This window comes from Temnothorax nylanderi, unplaced genomic scaffold (genome assembly GCF_030848795.1).
Source record: "Temnothorax nylanderi isolate EJ_2023f unplaced genomic scaffold, tnyl_v1.0 TNYL_tig0128_pilon, whole genome shotgun sequence".
NCBI classification, from domain to species: domain Eukaryota; kingdom Metazoa; phylum Arthropoda; class Insecta; order Hymenoptera; family Formicidae; genus Temnothorax; species Temnothorax nylanderi.
The window spans coordinates 131,935-156,836 of NW_027249190.1; the positions used below are offsets into that span (position 1 = coordinate 131,935).

The 24,902-nt window shown below is 44.0% G+C and overlaps 2 protein-coding genes across 2 annotated transcripts; both read right to left on the reverse strand.

The window, feature by feature from the left end:
- Nucleotides 1-9,306: 9,306 nt before the first annotated feature.
- LOC139776778 (uncharacterized) lies at nt 9,307-9,756 on the reverse strand. The gene has a single exon (XM_071713688.1). The coding sequence runs from the start codon at nt 9,754-9,756 to the stop codon at nt 9,307-9,309; it is 450 nt and encodes a 149-aa protein (XP_071569789.1).
- A 2,169-nt stretch (nt 9,757-11,925) lies between these two features.
- On the reverse strand, nt 11,926-12,324 carry LOC139776779 (uncharacterized). The gene has a single exon (XM_071713689.1). The coding sequence runs from the start codon at nt 12,322-12,324 to the stop codon at nt 11,926-11,928; it is 399 nt and encodes a 132-aa protein (XP_071569790.1).
- Nucleotides 12,325-24,902: the final 12,578 nt, after the last annotated feature.

Sequence of the window (24,902 nt, forward strand, 5' to 3'; positions counted from 1 at the left end):
CTTGCACACTTGATGTAAAACTGATTGAGAATTATAAATCATATCTCGCATTGCAGTATCCGGTTATAAGATTCAAAGGGGAAAGCCGACCATGCCCAAAGGGCACCGAACAATTTTACTGCTTTAGGAATATGTTATAGCAGTAAATGGACGTTAAATTTCATATATTCTGACCCATATAACCTTTCCGTATCGAAAACAAATTTTCGCACTGCTCTTTCAGCTTCGTTTAAATCATATCCGCTAATTTTTTAGGACAATAAGATGTGCATACTATACACAAGAAGCGACCAGTGTTTATAATAACGTTCGGCGATTAAATTATGCAAACATAATTTAATAACTAAATAACTAAATAACACCCAAAAAAACACCAAAAAATAATAGCATAATTTCGGATACCCAAATGGCGTTTACACTATTTGAGCAAGAAACACCCTAAATAACACCCAAAAAAAAACACTAAAAAATAATAACGTAATTTCGGATACCCAAATGGTGTAAACGCTATTTGGGTATCCGAAATTACGCTATTATTTTTTGGTGTTTTTTTTGGGTGTTTTTTTGGGTGTTATTTAAGGCGTTTTTTTCGTAAGGGTTTCGTAAGCGATTCATATCCTCCTTTCATAATATAATATATATAATAATATTATTTAATTATTTTAATTTTTTTAAGTGAGACGCTACAGCGTTTTTAATTTTTTTAAGTGAGACGCTACAGCGTATCTTTTACAGGAAGGAGAACGCTTCTCCAGAAATAAATCACTGAATTCTTTTAATAAGTCAATATTATCGAAAGATTTAAATATTGGAGAAGAAAATAGATTTTTTTGATTATAATGATACAACATTGATACACAGATATGCACTTGACGCATAGATATGCATATATGCCTCTATTTTTCTGCCCAATTTATGTTATTCAGATACGTCGTCGTCGTCGTCGTCGTCATCGTCATCTTTTTCTTCGCAAAATCTTAAAAAATGTTGTCGGTTTGGCCTACCGTGCCGCTCGTCACTAGAGGCGCTCGTCATGAGTAAGTGATAGAATTAAAAATTAAATTAAATAATAAAAAAAATCAAATACGGTAAAATACGGTGGAATAAAATCAAATACGGTAAAATACGGTGAAATAAAATCAAATACGGTAAAATATGGTGAAATAAAATCAAATACGGTAAAATGCGGCGAAATAAAATCAAATACGGTAAAATACGGCGAAATAAAATAAAATACGGTGAAATAAAATCAAATACGGTAAATACGGCGGAATAATATCAAATACGGTACAATACGGTGAAATAAAATCAAATACGGTAAAATACGGCGAAATAAAATCAAATACGGTAAAATACGGTGAAATAAAATCAAATACGGTAAAATACGGTGAAATAAAATCAAATACGGTAAAATATGGTGAAATAAAATTAAATACAGTAAAATACGGCGAAATAAAATCAAATACGGTAAAATACGGCGAAATAAAATCAAATACGGTAAAATACAGCGAAATAAAATCAAATACAGTGAAATAAAATCAAATACGGCGGAATAATATCAAATACGGCAAAATACGGTCAAATAAAATCAAATACGGTAAAATACGGTGAAATAAAATCAAATACAGTAAAATACGGCGAAATAAAATAAAATACGGTGAAATAAAATCAAATACGGTAAATACGGCGGAATAATATCAAATACGGTCAAAAATACGGTCAAATAAAATCAAATACAATAAAATACGGTGAAATAAAATCAAATACGGTAAAATAAATTGAAATAAAACAAAATACGGTAAAATGCGGTAAAATAAAATCAAATACGGTAATATACGGTGAAATCTTACGCTCTCTCACGCTTCCTATTACTCTCTCATGCTTTCCGTCGTTTTCTTTTACTTTCTTATGCTCTCTCTCATTCTCTCACGCTCTCGTAAAAAAGTCGTAATGAATAATGTATTAACAATAAAAGAAGTTTGGAGTTGTCTATTGTATAATTACGGAAGGCTACCGCCCCCCGCAAACAGAGGTAGGTGGGGGTGGACCTTGGTTTGTGTAACAAGTTGCATACCCGAACCGTACTCCATAATTATACAATAGACAATTCCGAATTTCTCCTGTCGTTAATACACTATATATATATATACAATATATATATACAGGGTGGCCCAATTTAAAAGAGGCAAGCAAATATCTCGAAAAATATGAAACATACGAAAAAACGTTTCAGACAAAAGTTGTTTGGTTCGAAGAGGGACATAAGATGGTGTCATTGGATTGACCTTGGATGGTCGTTTAAAGCTCACGTGAACGACACCTTTAATTTCTTAAATGGAAACCCCTATTTTTCAATGCATATTCTTGTAGCTAATCTCGAGAGCTTTTCAAAACACTATAATAAAGTATTTTTTCGTTAAGAACTTTTGGAATTATGAGGCATGAAAGTTCTAGTATTTTGACATAAAATACAAAATATCTTGTAAAACATTAAGTTTTCGGTAATGTTACCTTAATACTTTTATGCACAGATTAATGAGACGAATCAATTAGTATAAAAAAAAGGCATAGTTCCTTTAAAAAATATGTAATTTGCAAAACGCATCTGCATACTTTTTCTTAAAAGCAACCATGTCTTTTTTTCCATGTGGAAAGCACGATTTGACACTGTCACAATATTGCATGTATACCAATAGTAAAACCCCGATTTTCCAACGACCAAAGTTCATGAGCATGGATTACAATTTGCTCAAAACCGTGACATTATGCATGATGCAAAAAATCCGTGTCATTTTGAGACGGTGTCAAATCGTGCTTTGTTATAATCCTCGCCGGTGTGTTGACCTACGACATGCCTCTTCTTGCAAGACCTTCCATATGATTGCTGTGCATGTGTCGTGTCGATAAGATCGTCAAGTCTTCTCGCAGAGAGTATTCATTATGTACATGGCTCTGTATTCCACGTTATTCAGACCGAATGGTGAGTTTCCTAAGGAATCTTTTTAATATCTCAACATTAATTGAACAAATTTACAGATATGGATCAATTGGTCTATGTTTCTGATACTTTGAATCGGTAAACTCACCATACGGTACGGAGAACGTGTAACTTAATTTCTGTAACTGCCGCTGAAGATGGCTCAAAACTGAGCCGAAACGTACGGATCGATGTAATGTATCAAAACGACGAATAAATCAGTTATTTCTGATATTACGCACTGTGATCTGCCTCTGACCCTCATAGCCTTGACTTCTCCTATTTTAATCTCGAAGGTCCTCATATTACTTTATTTATTATTTTGCCTTTCTTTCATAAAATTTTATTATGTTCTTTGAAGGAGTATAAATTCTTCTTTCGAGTACATGATAAAGACTCTTTCTAAAATTTGTACATTTTAAGACTATTATCAAGAAAATATTCTTTCTTAAAAACAACCGTTACTTACTAAAAGAAAAAAAGTAAATTGAGTAATCGCTTTTTTAAGCAGTACAATTGATATTTCCCTGTGTATGCATGTACACACGTATGTACATACGTACGCACAAAAAATTTTTCTATGTTGTTAGAAAATTTTATTTCTATTTAAAAAAGGCGAGAAACTATCATCGCTCAGGACGGGGGCCCGGCGTTACGCGCCGCTCGTGCGTAATCATCGCCGCTTGTAGAAAACAACTGCCCGCGCGCCGACCGCGGGGCGGCCGCATCTCGCCGCGCGCTTGGATTTGGCGGTGGGCCGGGCCAATACGGCGATTTTTAATCATTAATAACTCATCAACTATTGCGAAAATTGCAAAATGGTATATGACTTTTCGACTCAGTTTGGCTCGCTCTATCTAAATATGAAAAAAGTACCAAACATTCTGGAACACCCTGTTAATTCAAAGTTAGATATATGTATAATGTGGCCTCATAATAATTTTTAACCTTGCATTTTATAATTTTTATCTTTTGTTTTATAATTGGGTGTCAACACTAAAACCCGAGTGTCGACACCAAAAGTTGGGTGTCGCCACTAAAACCTGAGTGACGTCGACACCAAAAGTTGGGTGTCGACACTCAAATTTTGGGTGTCGACACCAAAGTTTCGGTATCGACACTCGAATTTTGGTGTCGACACCCAAAATTTCGGTGTCGACACCCAAATTTTAATGTCGACACCCAAATTTTGGTGTCGATACTCAAATGTCGGTGTTAACACTGAAAATTTAAGCGTTGACACCGAAAATGGAGTGTAAACACCCAAAGTTGGGTGTAAACACCAAAATCTTGGGTGTTTTTTTCGTAAGGGCCTTGCTAGCGTATCCCTATTAACAGCGTGTTGCCGGCGCTTGCTAGCCTTACCCTATCAACAGCGTGTTGCCGGCGCTTGCTAGCGTGAGTTTATGGGGCTTCTTAAATGATCATGTTTATAAAACAAAACCTGCGAGCGTCGAAGAATTGAGAAGCAGAAAATAACTGATGAAATGAGTTTAATAACCGTTGATATGTTGATATGTTGATATAACACGCGCGCGCGCGCGCGCACACACACACACACACACACACACACACACACACACACACAAAACTTTAACTTATTATGAGGCCACATTATACATATATCTAACTTTGAATTATATATATATATACATATATATATATATATATATATACATATATATATATATATATATATATACATATATATATATATATATATATATATACCATATGATCATATTCAACCAGGTCTGTTGTCCATATATAATAAGATCAAGTCGAATATGATTGTATAAAGATATAATCATATCGCGCCAAATTTCGGATCTGATTATATACAATCATATAAAATTACATATGTTTTTAGATCTTTTCATATCTAATCATGTATTTTTACATCTGACCACATTATACTCATTTTTTCTCAGGAAGGGCTACAAAAATATGACATGGAAAATAGGGATTCTTCTTTAAAAAACTCAATGTGACCTTGATGTGATTTTCCCAAGATTGTTCAAAGTCAAACCAATATCACCACACATTGGGTAACTTGGTACCCTACAACGTTTCTATAAAACATTTCTTCCAAAAACGTCATCTTTTCGAGATAATTTAGTGTCCCGTCCTTTTTGTTATACTCTGTGCAAATGTCGGATCATCCGATAGATGGCATTCGATGAGATCCGTTTCTCGTATTTAAAATGTAACAAACGATGGTATAAGAACGGTATATAAATCAATTGTACGTTACAACTTATATCATCAGTTGTATCAGAGTCCACGTTTATAATAAAGTGGCACACAATTTTGAATTAAACCGATATATTTATGGCTTTTATAGCATTTTACATCCCTTCATGATTTTTAATTATATCTGAGCAGATCTAGATACATTCGGTAAATAAATAATTATATCTCGGCAGATCAAATTATATCTGGTCAGATCTGGTTATATCTTATATCTATTCTGGCCAGATCTGATAAACCTTAACGACAGTTTCGGTATCGTTGCGCAGTTTTTTTACCATATATAATACCTGAGCAATGATACCGAAACTGTCGTTAAGGAGTTACAGAATCCTGCTACAGGAAGAAGATTTCTATTATATGTCATTCGAGCCAAAGTGAGGTTATACACATATGTATATGTGTCGTATTACTTTAAAGAGGCAGAGAAGATCACAAAGGGCTATATTTATTTTTTATTTTGACAACGGCGCGACGGTCGCTGGGTCGAAAACGCAGCAGCGTAGCTGTGAGTAAAATAATCATCAAGCGGTTTAGCTCTCGTTCTATTACTACGTTTATGCAAGCGTTACTTCTGTAAACGAGTGAATTATCGTAAGTTACTACAAAACCCCGTTTACGCGGAGGAATTATCGTAAGTTATTACAGAAGTAACGCTCGCGTAAACATAGTATGACTGCGTTCGGAAACTTCACCCGGGTGCACCCGCCGATGCTCACGCTGTTCGGAAACGTTCAGGTTGTACCTGTGTGACAGAGATGAAGTCGTTCGGAAACTTCACCCGGGTGCACCTCAGAAGGAAAATTTTCCACCCTGACAGGGTAAATGCGGGTAACTTATTACATTTAGCGGCAGTTTTTAAACTGTAGCAATGGAGTTTCTTCTTCTATGGAACTGTTCCGAATGGATTCCGATTGAAATTATTCCGTTTTCCCTAAAAAACAATAGAAATCTAGGGAATAATTGAATTTTGATCGGAATCCATTCCGAACATTTCCAGTCAGTTCTAGTACATCTCTCCTCTGTGTCCAATACTTCGTATACAATACACCAGGTATTACGTATTTTTTCTCTTTGAAGCGAGGCTGGCAAATATCGCGTACTGTGCGTTAAAAACTTGAATTCGTAGCTCCATTATCTATTCTCGGTAAAAATTTTTTTATATAAACACATATTTAAATAAACAAATGTTTCGCTCGACAAAGTAACAACTAAATAAATTCAAACGGCCAATTTCGAGCAATTATCAGGTGTTAAAGAAAATTATTTAATACATTCAATATAGTATACAAATTCGTTAACGTTTCGCGCCTTACTTGGCCTTCCTCAGAACAATAAAAATTACAAAAACGCATATATATCTCGCATTATTCTAAGAGTACAACGAATCAACTCATTACGACGCCACAATTTGCATTAATCCGGTCTCACCATATTTAAATACACATATTTAAATATATATAAAAATTAATCGAGGTATGTTGGTCGACCCAACTGGCCAAATTTTATTGATCAAAAAACGCTACGTTTCGACCGTAGATTCCGGTCCTTTTCAAGCGTATATACACAACTCACAAGTATTAATTAGTCAGACATAATGCCTAGACTACGCCAAATCTAAAAACTAAACGACAAAATTGAGCACTCCGCGATAAATATGAAAAATATATAACAAATCCATAAATGATTATATAAATCAGAAACTTACATATTTGTGCGTCGAAATTAAACCGATAAATTATTTGTCAAACGGCATGATTCGTTAGATGTTTGTGTCGTGTCAGAGCCGTGCGATGGTACATTTTAAACTCAATTATGTCTGGGCATTATGTCTGACTAATTAATACTTGTGAGTTGTGTATATACGCTTGAAAAGGACCGGAATCTACGGTCGAAACGTAGCGTTTTTTGATCAATAAAATTTGGCCAGTTGGGTCGACCAACATACCTCGATTAATTTTTAATTAATCACTGGCGACTCAAGTTCTCAAGTTCTGTTTTAAATATATATAATTATATAAAATATTATATAAAATATGTCCATATATGTCCATGTATGTTTTTTTTATCTTGTATAATCTCTGTTTGTATGTACAAGAAAAATAAAAAGAAAGAGAATTAGAAAATAATTAAAAGGATAATTTTTGCATTGTTTTTTTATTGTTTTTGCATTGTTTATTTATTTGCCTATATATAATCATACATAATCATATATAAATGTAATAATTGTATATAAAATATGATTATATATGATTATATATCAGCAAAGTTTTCACAATTTCTCAGATTCTCGCCCGGGAGTCGTTTTTCTTCAAACGACTTTATTTGTGTTTCAATATCCTTAATCGAAGAAAATTCCTTTATCAGTTCGGATACCGATTCCCAAAAAAATCGGTAACGAAAAATTATACACTTTATAGCACTCCCCGGGAAATTCTACCCCTGTTTCACATACAATTCTTTGAGATTCGGTAAATTATTTCCCGAAAAATTGGAAAATTTTCGGATACCGGTTTCCAAAAAGATCGGTAACGAAAAATTATACACTTTATGACACTCCCCGGAAAATTCTACCCCTGTTTTATATACAATTTTTTAAGATTCGGTCAATTATTTCCCGAAAAATTGGAAAAATTTCGGATACCAGTTTCCAAAAAGATCGGTAACAAAAAACTATACACTCTATAACACTCCCCGGAAAATTCTACCCCTATTTCATATACTTTTGGTAAAAATTCGGTCGAATAGTTTAAGAGTGTATAAAGAACATACATACATACATACATACATACATACATACAGACATTCTATTTTATATATATAGATATAATATTTTATATAATATTGTATGATTATACATATTTAAATAAGTTTTTATATAAAAAATGTTTTACCGGGTTTGCGTTGCGATTTGCTAAATTGGTCAAACTGTTAACCTATAATAACTCTGATTAATTGGATTTAAGTAAGGTTAATTATATTCCATTGCCTACCGCTAATTTATTATCAGATTTTATCTACGTTTAATAATATCATGACGCTAATTACGATTATATTTTTCTATTATTCATATTAATTAATAATTCATCTTATGTAGGTATATCTTAACAGTTGCTTAAGCAATCGATATATTTTACACTCCTTTTGTAAAGTAATAACTGATCATTTTAAATTAAAAAATATATTATTTCATCGTTATTTGGTGATTGCACCACTAATTTTACTAAAAGGAAGTAGAAGCTGTAGAAGCACTTAGCGGCTCATCATTACCACAGCATAAGTAGATATTATACTGTGTTATTACTATCTGGATATAAACTATCTAAAGCTATCCTGATTATTTCTTGTCCAGTAGTCATGGCGCAGGATACAATAATATTATCTCGGGATTGCCTTTCATCCGCCATGTCTTATTACTTATTTGCCGTTCGGAAGCTATTTACACCCGGGGTGCACCCTTTTTCTTTTTTTTTACGTGAGGAAATCTTCTACTACTGGGATCCCAGGCCGAAGCCCGGTTTACCCAGTAGCCCCTAAGGGGAAGACCCCCTCGCCCTCCGGCGGAGAGGGACGAGGGGAGTGCCGGATTCTATACATGCACATCGCCCACGATACTGCATGTATAGCCTACCGGCTAAAACCTCACGAGTGTCCTGACCTGCACCTGAAGGGGGGGGTGCCCGGGAACGTTTAACACTGCATTCGGTGCACCCCCTGGTGCTGAGCCTTACAGGCTCCCAGCTCTGAGCTTTGCTCTGTGGCTCGGTGAGCCGGGGTCAATATGTGTGGCGGGGTGTGGATATCACCCACCCCGCCATCCCTCCCGTTGTTGTGGGGAGGTGTGGTCGACACCGGATTCCGCCGCCGGGCGCCGACTCCCCATCCCCTCGAACACCCTCCCGTCGGGGAGAATGCTCGGGGGGTGCGGCACTGCTCCTGCCGCTGTAAACAGCGGCAGTCTTCGCCAGTAAGTGTTGCTGGACGGAGAACGGGCCCTATTTTTGTTAGGGCTCGTGTGCTCATTGCTGAGAGGGACCCGCCGCCCCGGAGTCTCTCTCCCCGCGGCGGATCCTCTCAGCCTACTCTTTTACGGTCATTATCTGACCGCAAAAGACGTTAAACGCCTTCCACTTTTCTTCCCTCCCGACTATCGCTGCCACTATAGCCAAAAGAAAAAGGTCGTTGCCGACCGCAGCCTGTAGGACTCGGCGCTGCATTGCCCACGCTGGACAAAACTCCAGCGTGTGCTGCGCCGAGTCCCTCTCCTCTTCACAATGGTGGCATTGCGTAGTGGCCTTTTTTCCGATGCGACACAGGTACTCACCGAAACATCCGTGTCCGGTGAGCACCTGCGTCGCATGGTACGTTAGTTCGTATCCCCGACTGTCCAACCATTCCGCTAGACAGGGTCGGACGGCGTCGACGGTCCTCTTTCCGGTTATCGCCGGGTTGGCGAGATACTCGCCCCAACGCTTAATGAAAACCGTCCTCTCCTGGAGCCTTATAGCTGAACGGACCCTGTCCGTCATTGGCACCCCCCGTGCTCGCAGCTTCCTTGTACGCCGATATACTTCGGCATACTGTCGAGCCGCGAGCTCCATCGGGGGGAGCCCGGACAGGGCCGTCGCCGCCGCGTGAGACACGGTGCGATACGCTCATGACACTCTGAGGGCCACCGGACGGTGGGCTCGGCGCAGCTGCGCCTTGATGCGTCCGGGGGCCTCCGCCGCTTGTGCCCAAACCGGGGCGCCGTACACTACCACGGCGTGCACCGTTGACGCGTATAATCGGCGAGCACGACCGCTCGCCCCCCCCCCCAGGTTTGGCATGAGCCTAGCCAGGCTGTTCGCCACTCCTTGAATCCTGGGGGCCAGGCGAGCGAAATGCTCGCCGAAGCTCCAGGTGCCGTCCAACCAGAGGCCCAGAAGTTTCATCTGGGCCCCCACGGAGACACAAGTACCTTCCACCAAGATATAGGCCCCAGGCGGCTTCCCCTTAGAACCATCGTGAAAAAAGACAGCCTGTGTCTTTTGAGGAGCCACCTTGAAGCCTATCCTTCTCATTGCGACCACCACGCATGCCACCGCCATGTTTGCCTTCCGGCGGGCCTCCTTCCAGTCGCCGCCCTCGACCCCCAGGAATGTATCATCGGCGAAACCATTCACCCAACATCCCGGGGGAAGAGCGACTCGCAGGATGGCGTCGTAGCCAAGGTTCCACAGGAGCGGGCCCAAGACGGACCCCTGTGGAACCCCCCGCACCACCAGCTTCACCCTCAGCACGCCTTCACTGTCCGTGTAGGCCAATCTCCTATCCCGGAGATAGTCGTGGATCACGGCGATCAAATACTGGGGGACGTTATGATATTCTAACGCTCCCCGTATGACCCACCATGGCAGGGTGTTGAACGCATTTGCGACGTCAAAGGAGACGCCAAGCAACACCCTGTCAGCCTTCGCCGCGGCCTCCGAGAAGGATCGAATGCGATTGATCGCATCCACCGTCGATCTCCCCTCTCGGAAGCCGTACTGATCCGGAGAAAGATACGAACCAGTCCGGGACAAGTGCTGGACGAGGCAATCGGCAATAACACGCTCAAAGAGCTTGCCTACCTCGTCCAGCAAACAGATTGGCCTGTACGCTGAGGGTGAATCAGCGGGTTTCCCTGCTTTAGGGAGGAGGATCAATTTCGCCATATTCCAGGCCTTGGGGAACCGGCCCTCCCTGAGACACCTGGAGTACAGTACTCTCAGGTGCTCGGCCAGTTCCCCAGTCACCAAGGACCATGCCTTACCCGGGATTCCATCGGGACCCGGAGCCTTCCCGGCCTTCAGCTTTTTAACGACCTTGACCAGCTCTTCGAGCCGGACCTCCAGCTCCTCGTCCCACTCCACGTTTGGCTGTGGAGCGGGATTGTCGGCGTCCCTCTCCGCCGGATCGTCCGGGAAGAGAGTGCCGACTACCTCTTCTAGGAAGCTGGGGTCCAGCTTTTCGGTCGTAGGGGGCGCCGGGGGGTCGAGGGGTATCGAGCTGCCAGATACGCCCTCTACCCAGAATTATTTTGTACGGGCGCCCCCATGGGTCTTTATCCAGATCCCGAAGAAGCTCCTCCCAGGCTCGGTCCTTGGCTGCTTTGACGGCCTTGGAGAGGCCGTATCTGGCAGCTCGATACCCCTCTCCAGCCTCCTCCAGTCTGCACGGTACCCGACTTCTGCGGGCACGCAGCCATTCCCTTCTGGCCCGGACTGAGGAGCGCCTCAAATCGGCAATCTCCTCAGTCCACCAGTAGGCTCCTCGGCGTGGACGAGGCTTGGATCGGAGCATCCCCGCGTTACACGCGTCCACCATGATACCCTGAATCCAATCAGCCGCCTCGTCCACGCTTGCCGAGTTAGCGAGCATCACGTCGTCTACCCAGAGGGAAGTTTGGATTGCGGCTCTAAAAAGGTCGCGATCCATCTTCCGTAGGGCCCATCTTGGGAAGCTCTCGTCGTTCTTCCGGCGGCGGGCCTGGACCTCCGGGGCGGGGGGGTGACCGGGAGGCTCATCTCAATGTAAAGATGATCAGAGAGTGTCTCCACCTCCTCGGCCACCTTCCACCCAATGATGCGGCGCGCGGCAGAGGGGTTTGCCCACGCTATGTCAACAATAGAACCCTCTTGTTGCCGCACGCAGGTCCCCGCTGGGCGGACCCCGTATTAAAAGTAACGAGTTCGAGGCCCGCCGCCCACCTCTCTAAGAGCTTCCCCTTGCCATTGGTGACCGGGGACCCCCACAACGCCGATTTGGAAGTCCCCGGCCACCACCAATGGGCAATGGATCCACCTAACGGCACAGGTCCATAGCCCGTCCAGATATGCCTCGTACTGAGCCACACTGGTGCTGGGGGACACGTAGACCCCCACGACAACCGTGTGGCCCCATTTGACGACGACGTACCCGTCGCCTGCCTCTAGCTGAGTACAGGCGACGGGGTCGCTCGTCATCCTCCACGTAACCGCCACTGAGCCGCGCCGGTCGACCGCCCAACACGCGTGGTTGGGCGGCACCCGGTATGGCTCTGCGACCACCCCCAGGCCACTGCCGCGCTCCGCCATCGTATGCAAGAATACGTCTTGGGCAGCGCGGCAGTGATTAACGTTGGCCTGGAGGAGTCGCTGGGCCATTTAGTGGCTGGTTACGTTGGAGGTCTCCCCCTCCTTCTCCTCACCAGCCTGCATGGCCGCAGGTTTCTCCGCCTTTTTCGGCCCCACATTTTTTTTCCGTTGAGGTTGAGGTATGGGCGCCGTGTTGTCGCCCCCATCTCCTTCTTCGTTCTCGTCGTTCGCCGCAGCCTTCTTACTTGGCTCCGGTACCACCACCATGACGTCAGTAATTGTCGGGAGCGTACTGGAGGGTGTCGGGGTCGCGTCCACCTGCATGGGCTTCCCGGTTTCCTCTCGCCTTCGTGGTGGCTTTGGCGCTGGCGTCGGTCTATTCGGCTTGACCTTTTTCTTAGCCGACGTGCACGCCTTGCCACCGGCCCTGTGCCCAGCTGGCCTTCCGAGGTCGGCACAGACTGGGCATTTAGGCTTAGCCGAGCATGTTTGCGCTCGGTGCCCTTCTTCCCCGCAGCGATAGCACCGCGTGCTGCGGTCGACTAGGCTGGTGCAGCTACTCTTGACGTGGCCACCCTCCAAGCACCTATAGCATTGGAGGGGGCGTGCGTCTAGCAGCTGCACCCTCGCCTCAAACCAACCCACCCGGACTTTCGTCCCCCCGGCTGCGATGGTGTTGGCCGCAGCCAGAGGACACTTGGTCCAGGCGGTGTTTAGTCCATTTGGCCCCCTTCTCAGGGGGCCCACCTACACCTGGTCGGGTTGGCAGTTTCCTGCCTTTGCCACAGCGCCGGCAATTTCTTCGGCCCCGACGGAGTCGTCAAGGTCCATTATGCGGATCTCCGCTGTCTTAATGGGCCTGGTCACCCGCACATCGTCGCGATTAGCGAACAACTCCGACATCCGTTTCGCCAGTGCGTCCGCCTTCGTCGCCCCTTCCGGCCCGGAGATCTCGATGATCAGGGCCCCCGTCTGGGCTCGCTTAGGCCTAAGGCCGCCCTCGATGCCCAGCTCCTTGAGGCTGATCTTGTTCCGGGCCTCCTTCATCAGCTCTTCGTAGCTGTTATCAGCACACGTAAGAGTGATGGCCGCCGTTCTCGGTGGCTTCCTCTTACTGGAGGCCTTGGCGGCCTTTCCCGTCCCGGTCTTGCTTTGCGAAGCCTTGGGTGCGTTTTTCTGGGGGGGTTCTTTGGAATTTCCTTCCCCAGCTTTCCCGGCCGTCGCAGTCTTCTTCTTGGGGGCAGCCCCCTTCTTCGTTATCTCTGCCCAAGTCTGCGTTTGGGCTTTGGCAACTGCCAATCCCCATTGCCCCCCCCCCCCATTTGCCTCCCCAGGCAAAGCCCGCTTTGCCTTGCTCCTTTACCGTTAAGCCAGGACCTTTGTACTTGGGGTCCTTGACTCCCTTGGGTTCGGCGACCTTCCTGATGGCCGCCGACTTTCCTGCTCCTCCCTTCTTCGTTTTCTTGTCGCCACCGTTTGCGTCCTTACCTCCTTGGACGCGGGCTTCTGGCTTCCCAGAAGACAAAGACGAAGACGACGAGGGCTTGTTTTTCCCGGTCTGTAAATTCCCGGGAGTCGCAAGCCCTAGCCTGCCTATTAGGCCTTCAAACATCTTCTCCATCTTGGAGGAGACGTTCCTTAGGATGCTCTCCTCGAGGGATTTTGCCGCGGATTGTACCCCCACAGGTGGCACTGCCTCATCCAAAACTTTAGGCCTTTGCCCCAGTAACGAGGGTCGCATCGCCACTGGCATGCCTTCCCTCTCGATCGAGCGCATCACCTCATCTCTGCTCGAGGTCTCCTCTCCTCCTTGTTCCTCCTTAGAGGAACGTTCGTCATAGATGACATTAGCCCTCTTCCTTGTCGACTTTCCGCTCTTTATCCCGGGCGGCTTCGAGCGGGAGGTCGGGGGCTGTATAGAAGGCGTCACCACATCCACCTCTATTGCTTTCTCCGCTCTGGAGTTCAAAAAGTTCTCCAGCCTTTCCTGCAGCCTTTGGTTCTGCTGCTTTAGTAGGACAACCTCCCCCCTGAGCTCTTCGAGTACGACGTCCCTGGGGACGGCTCCGTCGATTCTCAGGGCCAACTGTGTAACCGCAGTTTTGATCGTGGCCGCTGCATTGTTTAGTTGGCCCTTTTGCCTCCCACTGAGGTTTTTCGAGATGTTACAGACTTTATCCACCTGTCTGACCTCTTCAATGATCCTCGCGGGGAGATCCAGGGTAGGTGCCATTTGGAGCTCCTCGAGCATCTTAGCCTCCGCAATCTTTCTGTTGGTAGAAAGCGAAGGCTGTACCGAGCGATCCTTCATCCTCCTTAATTCCCTAGCCTCATTTTCCTCTTTACGCAACGCGTCTTCACCCTTCTTTTTAGCCCATTTTCCTGTTGTTTCAGGCCTTCCTCTCCTTTTTCTGACTCCAGGATCCGGCGATTGGGTGGACGAACACTTGGTCAGTGTATTTTCTCCGGACTCAGTCTCAGGCTCGGACTCAAGCGACTGGGATCCAGCGATGAGTTTGTCGCGCCCCTCCAGGAACCTTTCGAGCTTAACAAAACTCGACTTCAGCTCCAGTGCTAGAGGGGCCTTCTCCTTCTTCTTCGATGTTGGTGCAGGCGCTCGGGGAACGGCGAAGTCGAAGTCCTTCTTCTCGTTCTCCTTTTTCCCTCCCGCCTTCTTCTCGCGCATGCTTGAGAAAGAGGCGGACCTCCGTCTCGCGCTTGCTGGTCCTCCAGCTTTTCCTGGCTTAACGCCTCTGGGGGACATCCTCTCCATCTCCGAAGAGATGCTCGGGAGGTTAGTGTTAGCCTCCGTCATTTCGCAGTCGCTTGGTATATGTTGTAGATCGCTCATTTTTTTTGTTCCTCAGACCCGCCACGGCTCTACCACCCAGGGACATGCCCTCTCCGACCGACCAGGAGAATTTCCAGCCGGCCGGGTCCCCCGAGTTCCCCCGGGGGGGTGGCTATACCTCTGGCCTCCGGAATAATCATCGGGGGCGCAGGGTTCTAGACCCCTACTGACCCGTGGGCGGAGCAAGCTTCTTCCCATGGGCTTTCGGGGGTCCCGGGCCTCCGACAACCCGGGCACCGTGACGGGCGCCGCCACGCGGGGGACCCCACGGACGGTTGGGGTGCAGGAGGTCGCACCCCTTCCAGCGCCTTGCCCGCCGTGGCGACCAGCTAATCTCCTTAACCGCCGGCCGAGGTAACCTCCGCGCCGGCGGCTAACCTTCTACTCCGATGGCCGGGTTCGGGAGGGATGCGATCCCCGACCACCGGAATTATCTCCGCGCTGCCGGCCCATACGTCCGGCAGCTAGACCCGCCGGCCCCGACCTCGGAATATGTTCGAGCGGCCCGACGGGTCTCCCACCCAGGTCGCCTGGCCCCGACCTCGGAATATGTCCGAGCGGCCCAGGCGACTTTCCACACTTGGCGGACCGTGGGACCACGTTCCTGGTGTGCAACCGCCAAGTGTGGGCCTCTCCTCCAACCGACCCAGGACCACGTCCTGGGCCGGCTTGGAAGAGGGTTACCCTCTCTCCCCCTCCTGCCGGAGCACCGGCGTGCAATGGAAAGAGGAAAGAGGGTGTTTCCGTCCCCTCGGTGAGACGGCATCCCTGCCCACCTCGGGAACAGGGACCATCCTCCTCCAAAACCCCACCCCATGGTTTTTTATCAAGGTTTTCTTTCCTCTAGGCCGGTGGGAGGAGTAGAAACTCCCCCCTAACGGTCACGGCCGACCGGGCGTTTGAAGTCAGGGTCGTCTTCCCCTACCGGCGATTGGGACCGACCCGTAGGCCAGTCCCTAAGGGAGTCGCCGGGCTCCCATTCTTCCCGCCACTCCGGTCCGTAAACCGGCGGCAGGAAGGGTGGACTCTTAGACCCCGCACCTCACCTACGGGTCACCACAGTGACTTCTACCAACAGAAGTTACTGGACATGACCCGCCGGATCCGAACGGGGAGCCCTCTCGCCGCGCCAAGGCGGTTCACCACGAGAGAGGGGGTGCACTTTTTTTTTTAACGCGGGGGAAATCTTCCACCACTGGGATCCCAGACTCGTATAGAGTCTGGTTTGCCCAGTGGCCCCCGAAGGGGAAGCTGAGGGGGGTGCACCCTTCCCCCACCACTACTCACCCGAGTCTACCTTCAGGGTAGCGTTTCCGAACGCAGCCTATATGTAGTATAATGGCATCCTCTCCGAATCAAGAATTATGAATTTTAATCACAAAGAATTAAAGAGATAACAGTACAAAATAAAAATATTTAATTAAAATAAAATAAATAAATTGTTCTTGCGTAAAATACTTGACGCTGTTAGATCTCGAAATTTAATAAAGTACTAAAATTTTTGATTAAATAAAAAAACAATAAACATAATTTAGGGAAGAATGCGACGGAAGTAAAAAAGCAGCGCCAAGATTTTTACAAGAAAAATTTATTTATTTTATTTTAATTAAATATTTTTATTTTGTACTGTTACCTCTTTAATTCTTTGTGATTAAAATGATTCTTTGTAATATTATAATTTTGTTAAGAAGAATTAAAGCTACCCTGGCGAAAATAAGAAGTTTTATAAAGCGTTGACAACCGTTCGATGAGGGTTTTTTGAGAGTTTATACGCTTTCAAACTTTGTAAAAACGCTTACACAACGCCGTTGAGTTTTGAACGCTTTCAAAACTTTTATTAAATGCTATATATAACGTCTCGTAAAGTTCTGTAATGTTGAAAAGACGCTTTTCAGAGCACGTTTAATAAACGCTGATTCACTTTCGTGCAGAGAGTTTACTGTCAGACGTACTTTTCAAACGTTTAGCAAATGCTTTTCCCAACGCCGTAAGACAAGCGTTTTCCCTCCGTTCAGCAAACGCTCTTCCAACAACGCCGATAGGCGGCGCATCTTTCTCGCATTTAAAATACATCCAGCCGCGTATATAAGCAAACCCCTTGCGAGGCGAAAAGCAAATACGGTTTCGAAACCTCATTATCATTAATAAAAATTATTCTTCTAACAACAAGAGTATACACTCGTTAAACGCTCAATAGAGGCTGCATGCAGTTTCCAATGATAAAAGCAAACGTCTATTAAATCCTTAACAAAAGATCTATAAATGTTTTAAAGAACTCTCAGCAAACGTCATGTAAACGCTGTGCAAACTCTCAAAAACGCTATGTACAAACGCCTTTCAAACGCTTCAGTGTGCCAATTTCCGCTTTATGAAATCTTTACTGATTGTTTCCAAACTCTCAACGAACTCCCGCAAACGCTCACCTAAACGCCAAAGAAACGTTCACGAAACTTTTCATTTTCGCCAGGGTATTGCCACTTAGGTTGGAATAGGCAGACCCTTGAATGAGAACACAAAGATTCGTGTACCATCTGAGTTTTACTTTTTAACAGTAGTTGTGCACAACAATTATTTTTCAAAGCAATATATATATTCTCTTTGCAATTGGCGCAATTTCAAGATTTCACAAATTTTTTTTGAAATACGAGAGTCGGTACGAAAGTAATGCCTCCTAATTTCTTTTTCAGAAAATTTTATTCCTGAAACTTTGGTGTTTACATGAGTTTAATCTTACATCTTTATGGTACACATTTATTATTTTTCCACATAATTATACTATCTCTTTTTATACACTTTTGCCATCTATGAATAAGACGCTGTATACCCGTGCGGTAAAAGTCTTTGCTTTTATTCTTGAGGGCTTGATCAACACTTTTCTTTAGCTTTTCTTTCCTCGCGTGCGCTTATACATATAACTACGCGTAACTCGAGCCGTTGCGTAGCTAAACACACGAAATGGGGATAGCGAGCAAGTACGACGTGCGACTTGCAACGTCGCAACACTCGCGACGTTGCGACTCGTGACAGTGCTGCTCGCAATTAGTGCAAGTATGCAGTACTCTATTCTGTGAATGTTTATAGATCTCTCCGAATTGAGTTAATACGGCTATATTTTTGTTTTTGTATGTTAGCAGCCGTTTAACTAAATCGAGAAGTGTTCCAAATCCGTCATAACCTGCAAATGCTATGTTATGTCATTCCCTGACATATGACAGCACCATACGTAGCAAGCACGTCGCTATGACGTGCTAACTCGTCGCATGTTACAGTGACTTCTCAACTGGGGTTCGAAACGTGATTAACACGTCGCTATCACGTAACTAACAGCCAAATTCCTGGTGACAGAGACGTTGCAGTAATGTGTATTTGTGACTTTATGCGACGTGTTGAGCACCTATTGGCGACCTTAAAATGGTTGACCGGTTTTGAAAAAATTAAGATAAATTTTTACTATATTAAAGTATATTATGTAGGTACATAAAATACTTGACAGTCAAAATGCATTATTGTACCTGGTTGTAGCAAAACTTAAAACAAACAAGCATACGTCATAAATGACCAAAAATGACGGACTAATGTCACAGACTGATGACGACATTTCAAGGCGTTAAAAAGACGTGACCTTTTTGGCCTTTTAGTGGCGTTTTAATAGCATTTCAATAACGTAGACTACGTATGATTGCAGTCCGTTGCAGTTTAGCAATTGCCTCTTTCATCCGCAGACTGATGTGGGGCCGTGTGTTGTCATAAAGAAGAAAAACCTCATTCAAATTTTTGTCAGGTCAAATTCTAGATGAGTGACGATGAGCTAAAGAAAAGTGTTGATCGAGCCCTCAAGAATAAAAGTAAAGACTTTTACCGCACGAGTATACTGCGTCTTATTCACAGATGGTAAAAGTGTATAGAAAGAGATGGTTATTATGTGGAAAAATAATAAATGTACACCATAAAGATGTAAGATTAAACTCATGTAAACACCAAAGTTCGAGGAATAAAATTTTCTGAGAAAAAAATTAGGAGGCATTACTTTCGTACCAACCCTCGTATATATAGATATTTATGAAAAGTTAATTTTGTAATACAAATTTGTTTGTAATATTCTGTAACAACTGTTGACATTATTATATCTTCAATTATATTAGAAAAAATTTATTTAAAAAAATGACTTAAAAATCACGATATATATTATAACGTTTTGTACGTTGTTATTAAGACATGACAAAAAAGACGTTTTAAATTAGGTATTATTTGGTCATCTTGACATCATTGGACCAGTAATCATGGCACCTGCAGTTTCTTACGTCATTTTGATATAGGTATGCTACCTAGATTGTTTTAATTTTTGCTACAACCAAGTATCATAATGCATTTTAATCTGTATTTTATCTACATAATATAGAAAAACCAGTCTGGTTTTTCAACATTTTTAAATTATATTTATAGAAAATTGATTCTTACTGATTGATACTGTATTATGTACGTTGTACCAATCTCCTACAGTTGTACTTAAGTTGCTATAAAACCGGATTTAACTAACGTTTATTTAAATATAACATATACAACAGTGTAAACATAACTAAAGTATCACCAATTATAAAACATTATTCTATGCAACGTCTGCGACGTAACACGTTACGTGTAAAATTGTAATAAGAAATAAAATATGATTTATTTACGAAATATTAATCATAAAACCGCATAAAATCCAACAGACAGCTGATTAAAATCTGATTATTTTAGTTGTACGTAATGACGTGCGAAAGACGTATCATAAATTCTGCGGCTTTGCGACCAAAGTAGCACGTCTATCACGTATAGTGTTGTCAGGGATTATAGTTTGTAAAAGTGAAATAGAGAAGAAATGTCAAATATTTTATACTTAGAAATCAAAGATCGCAATAATTAAGTTACACTTTTCTTAACAAAAGACGATTTTGCTTGTCAGTTGCCCATACAGCACAAAAAGTTGAAACAACGTTGCTGAGACGTTGCAATGTTGACCGTTGAAGTACAAATATGTTTTTAACGTTGAATCTAAGTTGCTTCTTCTATATTGATTCTTACTGTTGATACAACATTAAAACAACTTTGAATAAATTATTAGTCTTTCCGCGCTAATTCGCAACGACACCGCTAGACGGCGCATGACGATAAGATCAACTCGTAAGTAAATTTCAATTGGGGAGAATATAAGCAGGTCCCCGGCGGAGCAAAATTGAAACATCCGCGGGTCTTCGGACCCGGCACTTCGTTTAGATCTAAAGGAATAATCCAATCTGAGCTCAGAAAACTTCCAACAATTGTAAAAAAAACACGTTCTGTTAATCAATATTTAACAACTTAATTGTTGTTGCATTGTTTTTAATATTTGCTAGTTAGTATATCATTACAAGATTTTTGAACACTATAAAGATGTGTGTTATATACAAGTATAAGCAAGAAAGAAGCGTCGGAAGATCGCCTAAGATCACTAGCCCATTCGATCAAGCAATGTTTTATGAATGTTGAAATGTTGAAACAATGTCTACAAGACATTGCAATTCAGCGGACATTAGACGGTTGTGCAATGTCTTTTCAACGTTGAATCTATATTTTGCAACGTTAATGCAATATTGCATATGTTACAATGCAATATTTTTGAGATGTTGATTCAACATTTGTGTGCTGTATGGGTTGCAAGCTGCCGATGTTTGTAGGTTATGATAAGTTCGGAACACTTCTCGGCTTAGTTAAGTGGCTGCCAATATCCAGAAACAAAAATAAGCCGAGCTAACGTTCGGAATTCACCCTATACACGCGTATCGACAGTTTTTTGGTAAATGTCGTTATCACTCGTTGCACAAGTATATTTATATCATAAAAGCCGTGTAACGACACTTACCAATAAACCGACAACCGTCGATACGTATGTACAGAATATAGCCCCGGCTCTTACAGTTCTCGATGTAAGCGCTTACGTCACGTAAACAAAGAAAATTGGACTGCCATCTTGTCGACATTGTATTAGCGATCGTCTCAAATTTCTTAATAACAGAACTGTTCTTCTGTTCAATAAGGTGAGAAAACTTGCATATTGTTAAGAATCGAACATAGCAATCTCGATGTAAGCATCGGGCCGTGAGGCTGACTGCTACGTGCCTGCCGTCAGTCTCGTGGCACGTATTCGATCCGCACGGGGTTGCCGATCACGCCGCCCTGCGTGGTCGATCACACGTTGATGTCGCCCCACGCACATGTGCGAGCATGTCGGACTTGTCGAGAATCGGAGCACGACGCAATTCTGGACACGCGCAGTGTCGTTGTTCGCGATAATTGCGCCCATCGCGCAACGCCGTCAATCATCGGATCAATTAGAGAGCGCCGCGTTTCGGATCTCTCCCCCGTTTCCGTCTCTCAAGAACTCGCCGAGCGGAAAAGAAGGGCCTCATGGCAGACTCGTTTCGCACGTCTCCGAATCAAGTGATTTCGACAAAATGGCAAACATTCTGTGTGCGTGGTTTCTCCACCAATTTGTGCGTGCCATCGCCGCCCAATCATTTTGTTAAAAGTGCGTGATCGTCAAGGAACCCGAGACGTTCCTTACATCGCGATAGTGACTACTCGTGCGAACTACCTCCGCTCAACCGGGAGAAGCACGACTCCAGACTCTGAGTCGCCATGGGCGCTCAACAGCAATCTTCGAGTGTGACCTTCCTGCAAGATTTCCAAGCGACTCAAATTCCGACAGTGTCTGAGAAACGGTCTTTTAGAAGAGCAGATTTTAGCTTTGACCAAACAGGTCGAGTCCCTCACGACGCGTCTCTCTAGAGATAAATCAAAGAAGAAATTCGATTCAAAAAGAGATCGAAGCCGAAGCCGAAGTAGAAGTCAGTCAAAATCGAAAGATTACAACGAAAAAAACTGCTTCTACCATAATCGTTTTGGTGACAAGGCAAAGAAGTGCACGCAACCGTGCGCTTTCAAGACGGAAAAAGACTAGGGCAGTCACTGATGGCGGCCAGTGAATCAGCCCCAAAGCCCCGCCGCCTCTTCGTAACTTGCCAGGTAACAAAAAGACGTTTTCTCATAGATACCAGGTCTGATGTGAGCGCATTTCCAAGGACAATGGTAGCAGGATTTGTCAAACCTTCAAAGTATGAATTATTCGCAGCAAACGGTTCGACAATTTCGACATACAAATGGGTCACTCTTCAGCCAGAGTTCGGATTGCGACGTGCATTTCCTTGGAGGTTCGTAATTGCGAACGTCTCTCAACCAATTATAGGAGCAGACTTCCTAGCTCACTATCATCTACTGCCGGACTTGCAGAAGAGAATCCTGCTGGATGGCAAAACACAAATCCATGCTAAAGGATCAGCTGGCTCAGAAACGATAGAATCGTTGAAAGTCCTTGCCATAGAGAATAAATACCATAAAATCCTGGCGGAATTCCCAGGTCTCATTAGAGCAACTCCTGGAACTCGTGTTGCGAAACATTCAACAGAGCACTACATTAAGACGACCCCAGGACCTCCAGTTACCTGTCGACCACGAAGACTGGCTCCCGATAAACTAAAGGCAGCAAAAGCTGAGTTTAATCTTCTGCTTCAGGAAGGAATTATTCGTGTTTCAAAAAGCAGCTGGTCTTCGTCTCTACATATGGTTCCTAAGAAGGGGGGCGCTTGGAGAACTTGTGGAGACTACAGAGGAGTAAATAATAGGACAGAGCCAGATAAATTCCCGATTCCACACATTGAAGATTTTTCGCAAAATCTTCATGGTAAGAAAATCTTCTCGAAGCTAGACTTGGTGCGAGCTTATAATCAGATTCCTGTTCATCCTAACGATATTCCGAAGACAGCTATTGTAACACCCTTTGGGCTTTTTGAATATTTATTCATGCCCTTCGGCCTTCGAAATGCAGCTCAAACTTTTCAACGCTTTATGTATGAGATACTGAAAGATCTCGATTTCTGCTACGTCTACATTGACGACATTTTGATAGCATCCAAAGATGAAAAGGAGCATGAAGAGCATTTACGCAAGCTATTCAAAAGACTGGAAGAGTACGGCATTCTTTTGAGCCCGGCCAAATGCGTTTTTGGAGTAGACAAAATACTTTTTCTCGGATACGAAGTGTCAGAAAAAGGGACTCAGCCTCCACCGGAAAGAATTGAAGCAATCAAGAATTTTCCGAGGCCTGAAAATGTCCAACAGCTTCGACAGTTCCTTGGGACTCTGAACTTTTACAGAAGGTTTATTCTGGAAGCCGCCAAAGATCAGGCTTTATTGAACAGTCTGCTTGGTGGACCGAAAACTAAAAAGAAAGCACCAATTACCTGGAACTCAGAGCTTGAAGAAGCTTTTATCAGATGCAAGGAAAGTCTTTCCCGAGCAACTTTGCTGGCACATCCGAAACCGGAAGCAGAGTTAGCACTCACGACAGATGCATCTGATATTGCTATCGGTGCAGTAATCCAGCAACGAAATGGAGACGACTGGCAACCGTTGGCCTTCTTCAGCAAAAAACTGAATCCTGCTCAACAAAAATACAGTCCTTACGACAGAGAGCTTTTGGCGATTTATTTGGCCATCAAGCATTATCGCCATTTGCTTGAAGGAAGGGTGTTTACAGTTTACACTGACCATAAACCAATAATTTACGCTTCCCAACAGGTTGCAGAACACAGTTCTCCAAGACAAGCGCGGCATCTCCAATATATCGGGCAGTTTACCACCGACATTCAACATATCTCTAGGAAAGAGAATGTTGTCGCTGACGCTTTATCGAGAGTGGAGGAAATTCAAACTGCAGTCAACCTGAAAGATTTAGCAAGAGCACAAGAAGAGGATTCCGAGGTACAGGATCTCCTGAAAGGGAACTCTTCGCTCAAGCTAGAGAAGGTTCCAATTCCTGGAACAGATACTACTTTATTTGCGGCACATCTACGTCTTTTGCTCGTCCTTTTGTGACGAAGAAATTCAGAAAGCAAGTTTTTCAGTCTCTTACAGCTTGTCACATCCAGGAACCAGAGCAACAGCAAAGTTAGTCGCACAACGGTATGTTTGGCCACAAACTAAGGCGGATTGCCATAAGTGGGCAAGACCCTGCATCGCTTGCCAAAAGTCGAAAGTTCATAGGCATAATCGATCGCCGATCGGTGAATTTAGTGGACCCTCCAGACGGTTTGAGCATATTCACATAGATCTTGTAGGACCATTACCAATTTCTCGGGGTTTCAGGTACTGCCTCACGATGATCGATCGATTTACCAGGTGGCCAGAAGCAATACCGGTGGCAGATATTTCGGCTGAAACGATTGCTGAAAATCTTTTCACGCATTGGATATCACGATTTGGTACTCCAGCTCGAGTTACTACGGATCAGGGAAGGCAATTCGAGGCCGACTCCAGGTGCTAGTCGCTCCTCGTCGACTCCTAGCGCAAGTCGCTCGATCGGAAGGTCCCTTCCGTCTCTAAGCGCCAGTCGCTCTCCGTCGCCCGTCATCGACGACGACTCCCGGCACTGATCGTCTATAAAGGTTCAACACATATTTAAGAAAGAAAGTATCCTCGCTCTGGAAGAAAAAGCTGACTTAAACATGTGAAATTGAAACATGCAATTATTTGGAAAAGGGATAGGGATGAGATATTGAATGTCGGGACGTAACAATAATAATAAGTTGGGACGTAAAAGGAAGACGTATAGGACATTGTGCGATCAGATATTCAAATTTATAATCTGGAG